General features: G+C 32.4%; 1 protein-coding gene across 1 annotated transcript; it reads left to right on the top strand.

Annotated features, from left to right (window-relative positions):
* Positions 1 to 4178: 4178 nt before the first annotated feature.
* On the top strand, positions 4179 to 9413 carry LOC140890466 (cycloeucalenol cycloisomerase). Its single transcript, XM_073298262.1, has 8 exons — positions 4179 to 4475; positions 4578 to 4723; positions 5735 to 5818; positions 6032 to 6073; positions 7337 to 7447; positions 7531 to 7722; positions 8061 to 8158; positions 9022 to 9413. The coding sequence occupies exons 1-8, from the start codon at positions 4469 to 4471 to the stop codon at positions 9203 to 9205; spliced, it is 864 nt and encodes a 287-aa protein (XP_073154363.1). The 5' UTR covers positions 4179 to 4468; the 3' UTR covers positions 9206 to 9413.
* The last annotated feature ends 1843 nt before the right edge of the window (positions 9414 to 11256 follow it).

Here is an 11256-nt window from a genome sequence, read left to right as displayed (position 1 = left end):
CTGGTTTGAAATAGAATATGATCATGAATATGATACATTTCATGAATATCATTTAAATACTTCTGATTTAACCATATTCGAATCAATTTATCAAATAAAATTTGTAATTATAACCTATGAATGGAACCAAACTAATCTGAAAACATTTATCTGTTATAAATAAATCAAATCTGTAAAGCCATGAATGAGTAAATTCATAAGAATTTGAAGAATTCCGCAACCTGGTATCAGAGCGAGGTTAAATAAAGCAGATTATTAATGCCTGAATTAACTTTAGATATTGAGATTAAAAATTTATTTGATAAAATAATCTTACTAAAAGATTTACGTCAAATAGATCAATTATGGAATAAAATAAAAGATCTCCAAACCTTTTATTTCAAAAATCATAAAAAAACATTTTTCAAGCAACTGGAAAATGATAATTCAAATTTCTGAAAACGATGAAATTGAATACATAACAATATGTTATGAATAAGAACAAACTTTGTTATCGAAATCCGATCAACAAAAACAAAATAATAAAAGTAACAATTTTTACTAAATGAAAAATGTATGAAAATACAAAAATGAATATCTTTAATTTATATTCTCAAAATATAAATTTTGATATAGAAAATTGTGAAAACAATTTGAAACAACTTAAAAATTGTCAATCTTCAATTGATAGTTTCGAATATTTTCAGAATTTAAATATAACAGATAGATTCAACAAAAAGGCTTTTAATAGCCTTAAGAAAATTAAGAAGTTCTATCATCTGTTAAAATGACAGAAGTAACAATTCCAAATCAAAATAGTCAGATTGATGAATCTGAAGAGAACCAAGAGTATAATTTGAATATTATATTTAATCAGAATAAGTTTGCTGAGATACAGAAAACAGGGTTTTCTAATTCAAAAACAAATCTAATAGACCAACCAGGAATATTAAGCAAGATTTCAAATTTTATTAATCCTAGAAAAAAATTAATTTATTATTCGATTCGTACAAAAGAACGATCTTGTAAAATAAATAACGAATCAAGGTCTAATACTCTGAAGTTATTAACAACTCAAGATATTGATACCATCATAGCAAAAGCCAGTGAAAAAGAACGATCTGAACTGAAATATGTTCACATTAGAGGAATCGAAATAATAGTATCAGCTCACTACCGAGAAGGAATAGATACACCAATTGAAATCACAGTTCGTGACAAAAGGATACGTAATTTTGAGGATTCTATCCTTGGAAAAATTGAAGGAAACATATGTTACAAAAAGATGAAATTTTGTATTTATCCACAATACAATATATCTCTTTTTGATAAAAACATAAATGACATTTTAACATTAGATTGTTAATTTTATAGAAATAATCTTATGTTAACAGGAAACCATCCGATCAATATAAACTATGTTGTCGGTTTAGCAATAAGTAATAATTCTCAAACAGGAATAATTTCAACAAAACCAACTATTTCTGTTGAAAGAATGTTTGAAAATATTATAAGAATTGAACACCCTCGAAAAGCATTTATTGAAGAAATAAATCCCTATAAAAGATGGAGTTCAGATGACCTCCAAATCACAAAACAGTCTGTACCAAGAAGATCATTATCATTTGCTAGAAATGATGAAGATATTCTTGAAAAGATTGGAACCATGAATCAAAATATTCTTAAAATTAAACAAGCTATTGTTAATGAATCAACCTCATCGCAATGACATCCTTAATAAAATTAGAAAAAGATCTAGGAGATTTAGAAAATAATATCAATAAGATCAATCTATCAATACAAGAATTAGAGAAGAATTTCAAAGAATATATTGATTTAGCAACGACTAGATTAATAATTGAACAGAAAAGACATAGTAATGAAATATTAAACTATCTTAAAGAAGTTCTTCCAATAGATAAAGGAAAAAGGAAAATGGAAGAAGAACCACCATTCAAAATTGAATCATGGTATAGAAATCCCCTTAGTTATGGCAAACATAAGTATGGAGATGTTTAGTGAAACAGACTCATCTGATTTTGAACAAATAGAAGTAAATACAGAAGAATTATATCATTCACATCAGGAATCAGAACAATACAGAGATATGGATATTTCAGAATCAGAATCTGAAGATGATTCTAGACCACGATTAAATCTACGAACGAATGTAGAAGGTAGTGGTGGAAGAGATGATGAAGAATTTAAATATAACAGAGACCAATACTCTGGATCTTATAAAGATGTTAGAGATATTCTTAGAGAATCAAAAACATCAGGATTTGTGAAACAAAATATCTTAGATTTAGGTTGTTCAACAGCCAAAGAAAAAAAATCAAAGATAGATCATTGGGCAAATGAACTATCAGTACAAATTCAATTAACACCATTATTAGACAAAAGTGAGAATATTCAAGTTTTAACTCATGGGATAATAAAAATGACATTGGTAGAAGCAGTAAGAACTTGGGCTGAAAACCTAGTAATTACTAATCTACCACAAGGAATGACAGGACATTGATATTTCGAACTATTTGTTGATGTCTTGTACCAAGAATTTTTAGAAGTTTCTAATAATGATGCTAATCTGGTAGCTAAGAACATAGAACAAAATAGAGCAATTTTTATTCTAGATAGTATTAAACTATGCAATTTATGTTATCTAGAAGAATTTATATGTGATTATGAAATAAACTATTATCAGTTAATAGATGCTGATAAAAAAAAACATTATAAATTAAGTATTTTTAATAAAATACCTAATATACCAATAAATAGTAAAGATGAATTCTTAACTAGCGCTTATGCCAAAACACTAGGAGAAGCTATTAAATTCATTAAAGATGTTATAACAAAGAAATGTCATGAAGTAACATTAAATAAAAGAATATTAAGATCTTACAAACAAAACAATAAACTTTGTTGTGACAAAATGGAATTCACAGTAAAGGAATACGGTTGCAAAACAAACATGTCATACAAACATTTAAAACGACAGAAACAGAATAAATTTAATAAATCTTATAAATCTTTTAATAGAAAATTTATTCCCTATAAGAAAAAGAAATTTAAAAGGAATTTTTTTAGAAAACCTTATAAAAGAAATTTTTTTAAAAAATTTGATAACAAAAAACCACCTTGCCTAAAAGGTAAAGGAAAGAACTGCACATGTTGGTTGTGCAATGAAGAAGGTCATTATGCAAATGAATGTCCAAAACGAAACGAAAAAAAAATAAAGTTAAACTTCTTGAAAAAATATATACTATTGGATTCTATCAAGTAGAAACAATTGAATTTTCATCCGACGATGAAAATATTTATTATCTTGATGAATCAAGTGAATCAGATTTTGAATCTGATTCCACATTTGATAATTCAAGAAATAATAATGATTAAAATAAAGACAAGGACATTTTTGGAAAGACAAATATAGAGAGTAAATTGAAACTTATGTTTGATTTAGGGAGTTATCTACAAGTTGTCCTTATTTTAATTAATATTTATTTATTTTATATTAATTTAATAAAAAACCCCAATTAGTGAGCCCATATTTGGATGATCCACGGGGGAACCTTTCTACGGACGACAACAATAATATAATATAATATAATGGGACACACACATTAATAACCTACGATGCTACCCATCTTTATATTGTATTGGATTGTGATACCCACTTTTCTATTCACATTTCGGTATCTTAGCGCTCATATTTTGTGGTGCTCATGTACTTCTGTTCCCTATTGAAAAACCATCAATTTTGCAAGATTTTTTTTTTTTTTTAAAACCATCAATCCATATGTATCCTTCTACTCTAAACCTATGTCTGTATTTAGTTTAGAGGTCTACTAATCGGGCAATGTAAATAGAGGTGGAGTTGTGCTTGTGCTACATCTTAAATAAGAAGATACACAATAGAATAACATGTAACTGATAAACCACCACAAAATTATTATTTGGCAAAACTAGATTTGGCCATAAGCTTCAAAAACAATATAGTTTATCAATTTTTATTCTCAAACGACTTTCATACTCTTTTATTAATTTATATCTATTAAATTAATATCATTAGCAATTTATACAATTATCTTATTTTATTAAATATTTTTTCTAAATATTTTATTAATTTGTGCGAAAACACAAACCAAAGTAGATGAGTTTGAATTTGGAACTCAGTTGCGAATTGTGATTGACTAATTTCTGCAGTAAAAGGATCTTGCACAACATATTCGGACCTAGAAGCCCGACCCGATTAACTCTCCGGTCCCTGTTTGTTTCCATTATCCGCCCCAGTTCTTCGTCCTTTTAATTCCTCTTCTTTTCCAATCTCCTTTGGTGGCTCAGTTCTTGTATATTTCCTGCGTCCAGCCGTAAAGGACAAATCTTTGATAGAAAGTACTTTTCTTGTTCACTTTTTAGCGACTAATTGAAATCCAGTGAGAAATAGCTCCGACACTCTTTGTATCTGCATCCAATCATCAGAAACGAAATGGGAGGTGATGTGCCATTGTCACCGAAGACACAATCTTTTTAATCTCTATACCCCAAAGTTTGTATTTTTAATTCACGGGACTTGATTATTTGGGTGAAATTTGCAGGTGCTGAAGTGGGTTGTAGCTCCAGTTCAAATCTTTGGTTGGCTCAAGACCCCAGCAAGAGATGGGGGGAAGTATTTTTCCTTCTCTACACTCCTTTCTGGCTCACTCTTTGTCTTGGCATTGTTGTACCCTACAAACTTTATGAGGTAACTTAGCCTACATATGCAGTAAAGTTAATTATCTGTTGTTTTTGTCCATTTCTAAGTAAAATCGTTGCTGATATACTCACTCTTAGTCTACGATGTGGATTTAACTATCGTATCCGAGGAAAATAATAACTATTCCTATATGAATCGGAAATCAGTATTCTAGGGAACTGTTTTCGGGGAGTGGATTTGGTAGTGTTGGATTGATTTAAGTACTATAATGAGTTTTAGGATTTCAAGATTCTATAATTGACTTGTTCTTGAAAAGTCATCTTAGCACTAAGTTACGCAACAGTGACGAAGCTTGATCTACTCATGGCTTGTTCATTGTACATTGACCATGCCTTGTTCATTGTACATTGACCATTGGTATCAGCTACTTATTACCTTGCTTTCATTCGTTATTATCTTGGATGATGTAACTGCAATCAGTTCACTTTGCATCAGCCATCCATTCCTTTGAACTTCGAGTTTTGGATCTATAAATTATAGTTCAACCGAATATATTTAAAAGAGATATCACTGTTCATTGTTAAGTTAAAAGGTATACTTCCTCTTATACTATTTTTGTTGATCAATAGTTATCCCTCAGTGGAAGTTCTGTTCCTTTTCAATTTTGTGATAACTTTTGGGAGTGTCACATGATGTATACCAACTTGATCTGGCAATCCTCTGTTCAGGCCAAAAATATTTTATGCTATATATGCTCTGTTACAGATTGGTAGATCACTATTCATCCATGTGCGATTCAGTCAATTAAATGATTGTCCATGTCACTTCTATGTGGTTACATTTGGTTGAAATCCATGGTCTACAAATATTTTTCTTGGATTGTTTGAATTGGATATAAAGCAGTAAGCTATTAAGCTGAGTGTGTAGTCTTGTTGCTCTTTCAACTATTTTCTCGATAATTCGGATCTATAGTTTGCATACTGGTGGTGCTGTAAGACGCACTAGAGCTTGAGATCTCGGACATACTGTTTGTATTAATACTCCTATTCTTTTTGTCAGAATTTCACCGAGTGGGAATACCTATTTCTGGGACTTGTTTCAGCGCTCCCCGCTTTCATTATACCAATGATCCTAGTTGGGAAGGTAAATAGAAGGCCGATCCCCTGTGATTAGATCAATTTATTTTGATTGCACGGAATTGTTTGAACTCGATTTTGAAATGCCATTAGTGCTCAAAGTTCATTTTCCTGATCCATTGGCAGTAATTTTTTTTTTTGGGGTGTAAAAACAGGGAATTTGGTTGCCTTTTTAAATAGTTAATGAGCGGAACATTTTGTTTTTCCTCAACTCTTACAGGCTGATGGCAGTTTATGCTGGAAGGATCGTTATTGGGTAAAAGTAAGTATTACTCATTTCTGAGTTCCAAAATTTCTTCCATCACACTCTTGTGAAGTTCTAAATCGTTATCTTTGTATTATGTGTCAACCATTCCACATAAATATCAATGAGACAGGGTAATAGAACTGCTGATCAATTTCATGCAATTTATAAGTAGAGAATGTCAAGTTCTAATTTGATCTATGGAAAAGATGGGACTAACAAGGATGCGATATATCAGTAGAGAGTATCCTACTTGAATCAAAGCCTCCATTTCACTCGAGCACGATTCAAACTGTGAACGAACACAGTTCTGTTCCTGCTATTGGTCGACATTTTCTTCTTCTCTCTGTTTCGTGGGGGATTTCTTCTCTCAAGTCTACATGTAGCGATTTTATGATTTTTTCTCATATTCTGGCTAAATTTGCCTTTTCTTATTCAACATAATCAAGAATTAAAACATCATCAACATACATGAGCACTGTCAATATACATAATAATTCTCTCAGAAGGTGCCTAATTAAACACGAATATGACTAATTGTTCATAAAACCACAATGCAATTCATAGTCAACCCCAATTTTTATTAATGTGAATGAAATTCTGGAATTAGTTCTTTCAAATCGATTTATGAATCTCATCTGGATGAATTAAAGCCTGTGTTTCAAGCTCTTTCACAAGTTAAGGATTTTTTTTCCTGCTGAAGGTTTCTTATGAGAAAAACTACTGCTTTGCTAAAAAAGAAACCTTGTGAATTTCTTATACTAGCTGTGTCACCCGTGCATTGTGTTTATTTGAAATTATCTGTTCAGACTCGTTGTGCTGCAAAATGTTTGTTCTCTGTGTTGGTGACTTGATTAGATCAAAATCTGAAGAGAATGATAAAAGATAAAATTTTAATAGATTTTCGTATGAAAAAGATTGTTGTTTCAGTGGATTTAATTGAAATATGCCAAAATAATCAAGTTCATATTTGAAACCCATCTAACATAGATAAATCAATTTGACTATTTTTGTAAAATCAAAATGATAAGACCAAAGATACCACTCTGGCTTTCTGATTCAATAAACGTTTGCTGCCATGCAGCTTGTACAATTCGACAAACTAGTATTTGATTGTTTAGACCAAGTTTTATTGCAATCTTTTTACTAGTCATTTGACCTCTCCTAAATTGTGGCTACCAATTCTAAAAACAATGATTTTTTTTTTTTTTTGGAAATAAACAACAATGTTTGTTTATGTTATTTTAGGTTACTAAACAGCAATTTTTTTTGTTCTGTCAGGCTAATCTCTGGGTCATACTTTTCAGTTATGTTGGAAATTATTTTTGGACCCACTATTTTTTCACCGTTCTCGGCGCCTCGTATACGTTCCCCTCATGGAAAATGAACAATGTGAGCCGACACTATCGATCTTGTTTTCATTCTTCATTATTTTGTAGTTATTCAGAATTGATTGTAAAATCAACTCTATGCAGGTACCTCACACCACTTTCCTTCTCACACATGTATGCTTCTTGTTCTACCATGTGTCATCAAATATGACACTTCGTAGGATCCAGCATTCAATTGCTCACTTGCCCGAGAAAACACAGTTGCTTTTCAAAGCAGCCTGGATTCTGGCTCTTTCATACTTTATAGCATATCTGGAGACTGTAGCTATTTCCAATGTGAGTGAAATATATGGATTGCAAAGATGCATCCTTTTTTCCTTGGTCAGAACTGTTGATGTTGTATTGGTGTGTGTGGGTTCATCAGGAGGCGGGGGCTGCGATCATCCCCTCGTGAAATAAAATTTTTGAAACCATTTATTTGGATTTTCTCTATAACTGCAAATTTCATCATCCCATCCGGTCACCCTATCTGACCCCTTGTCCATTTGGCCCCCTTTCTCCCTGATGGTTGGATCCACGACTGTGTTGGTGTTAATTTGCCGCCTAATATTTTATTAATTGGAATCAGTGGCGACACGCCTGTTAATTTAAATCTCCTGCTTTTATGCATGCAGTTTCCATATTACGAATTTGTGGACCGAGCATCCATGTACAAAGTGGGTTCGTTGTTTTACGCGATATACTTTTTTGTTAGCTTCCCTATGTTTTTGAGGTAAATATTTTATTCAAGATCAATTTCTTCTCTCTCTCTCTCTCTCTCTCTCTCTCTCTCTCTCTCTCTCTCTCAATGTGTGTTGTTCTTTTTTTTTTTTTTTGTGTGTAACATTTGATTTTGGTAGGTATTGAAAAGAAGATGAGGTACAGGGGACAAGAAACAAAAAACCAGTTTGGTTTTCTGGCCTGTATGTGTGAAATAAAACTTATGGAATAGCCATGTTTGTTGAAAATGGAATGTTGACATAAGAATAATTTAGGTACCAAATGATGTGACTCAAACATCAAGTCCACGAGCCAGAGAATAAGATATTGATCTTATGACTTCTACTATCATTTTTACAATTGAGGTTCGGTGAATAATAGCATGTCCCCAGAATCAAGTTGTTGCAGAAGACCATGACCTTTTTGACTGTCCCAAGTAAATGTTATAGTTGCCAGGATACCTTTGTCTACTGCCATAATTTCTAATTCTTCTACTATTCTTTCTATTCAAATATAAAATTATTTTCACACGTGTGTTTGAGCTTTTGGGAAAAGTGATCCCTGACTTGTTACCGGAGCTAGCAAATCACACGTTTGATGTATCGGCTAAGCATTAGCTAAACTAGTAACCGTGTCTTTGTTTGTTTTGAATATTAGTTCCGGATGAATTATATCTGTTTTGCAGCCATAAAACAATTATCATCTCATCTTCCATGAGGTCAAACTAGTGAGAAAATGGTTTTCAGACACTTCCTTAGAAGCCGAAACTGTAAAAACATTCATAATTCTCTTACTTACAAGTGAAGATGGGAGCTTTGAAACTTCTTGTTTTTAACCTCGACTGTTTGTCTAATGGGACTCTTATGCGATGAGCAGAATCGACGAGAAACCTGGCGATCCATGGGATTTGCCTCGTGTAGCCATCGATGCTTTAGGTGCTGCGATGCTTGTCACCATTATACTGGACTTGTGGCGCATATTTCTCGGACCTATAGTGCCAATTCCAGATTCCAAACAATGCTCTCAACCTGGATTGCCTTGGTTTCCAGTAAATGCCTAGGCCATGCGTGGCCGACTACTTCTCCAACCCGAGCTCTTTCATCTGGCTGCTCTCTTTGGAGGTGTTATGTTTCAGACTTGTTGTAACTTTATTAACTGAGCAAATTCCCCGTTTAAGAGTACATCAAATTTGTGCTTACCATTTGTACGAGTTCCTTTTTCCCCTCTAATCTGAATAAAAAATTTCATGTAATTAATGAGTTTCAAACTGTGGACGTTGTTCAAATGTGAACATTTCTTGTTTTTGATACATTATTATTTATCAAGAGGGATAAGTCGTCTTCACTCACCCTGTTCACATTTAAAAAAAAAATGAAATAAATATAGCAAGAAAATTGGAAACAAAACAAACTTGTTTGTTCAAGAATTTCGGCAGTTTCGTTTGAATCACAACAAAATATACAAATGAGACCATTATTTTTCTGACATCGACGGGATGGGGAAGAATGTAAATGAATATGAAATGAGCCACACTCACTCCCCTAATCACGCATAAAATCAGATTTTACGTGTATACATTATATTGTTGATAGATGAATAAAATCTTTTATATATTAATGAACACTCGAGATACATGAAACAATGTAGAATAAAATACTAGATTATCCCAATGCGTAATATTTAATATAAAAGGACATTTTACTTCAACGTCTACTCTTATTATGTGCAAAAAACTAATCATTTCGATATATGATTGAAATATAAACAGAGTAATTCATTATTAAATCATTAAAGAAGACAATTCTTTATTTATTTTAGGATATAATTGTGAACCTATATAGGAGTTAAATTCTTCGTCACAGAATAATAATTGGAATATAATAATAAATTACCCGACACCAAATCATGATCATTTTCATGTTGATTCAAAAGCAATTTGCATATATATATTTTTAAACAAAACTCCACCGACTAGCTAGCCAGCTACTTAGCCGTGTAAGTAAATTCCAATTTAACACGTCAAATACGTTATCATAGTCATAAGAAGAAGAAAATAAGAAAAAAAAAAGCATACTATAAAATATTACAATTTGTTACACATATATTTCACACAGAAGAAAATTTGTCCTAGCAAAACGCGCTTATGACAACAAATTAATTCCATTTATTAGCTCCCAATTATTTTAGGCCTTATTTTCCCTACCCTGCGCGCCTCTCAATTCAAAGACTAATTAATTAGAACAAAGAATTGAATTCTTGGACATATAATTTGATCACCAGCAGTTGGGCTATTTATAATCATTTCGATTGGTTAAGAATGAATACTTAAGTGTATTTTGATTTTAAATCTCATCAAACTGTATTTTAATTGTTTCGAATGAATCTTTTGTTAAAGTATAATATGGTATTTTTGTTAAAAGTTTAAATTTGGTATAGATAATTTGAGGACCATTAATGAATAGATAACTGATAATGACTTTAAATAATATGTATATATATATATAACAGTGAGTGTGTGAGAAAGCGTTGGCTGAATTTCAAATTTGGATGATTAGTTGACTGGAAGGTTACAATTACATAGCTAGCCAGCCTGTTATATTTCCCTTAGCTTAAAAATAATTGAAGTCGGTTTCAATAATAACTGCATGCCATTGATTGATATCATATCACTCACTATATAAGGCCTGCATATCCCTCCCTCAACCAGCAAATATAATTAAAGTAATCAATATCTCCAAGTTAAGTTGGCCGGAAAATGGAAACTCCGGCGGCAATGCGCCAAGTCATGATCTGCATGCTAGCCATGGCTTACTTGGTAGCTGTTAGTAGTGCAGATAAGTCAGACGTCGACCACTTTGCAGGTTGGCCAAAGCCGTGGGTGCACCCCCCATTCTTTCCTCATTGGCCACCATACATCTATAAATCTCCACCTCCACCTCCGCCATCCCCTTCCCCTCCACCTCCGTATGTCTATAAGTCGCCGCCTCCACCTCCATATGTTTACAAATCTCCGCCGCCACCATCCCCATCCCCACCACCTCCTTACATTTACAAATCACCACCTCCACCGTCTCCGTCGCCACCACCTCCATACGTTTACAAGTCACCACC

The sequence above is a fragment of the Henckelia pumila genome, chromosome 3 (assembly GCF_033568475.1).
Source record: "Henckelia pumila isolate YLH828 chromosome 3, ASM3356847v2, whole genome shotgun sequence".
NCBI classification, from domain to species: domain Eukaryota; kingdom Viridiplantae; phylum Streptophyta; class Magnoliopsida; order Lamiales; family Gesneriaceae; genus Henckelia; species Henckelia pumila.
Note: the sequence above shows the minus strand (reverse complement) of the source record. Positions and strands in the feature narration are given on the sequence as shown.

Bases quoted from the DNA above. Each gene is read 5' to 3' on its own strand.
- LOC140890466 (XM_073298262.1), top strand. The intron at 4,724-5,734 runs GTAACTTAGCCT...TCTTTTTGTCAG, and splicing joins TACCCTACAAACTTTATGAG to AATTTCACCGAGTGGGAATA. The intron at 7,448-7,530 runs GTGAGCCGACAC...AACTCTATGCAG, and splicing joins CCTCATGGAAAATGAACAAT to GTACCTCACACCACTTTCCT.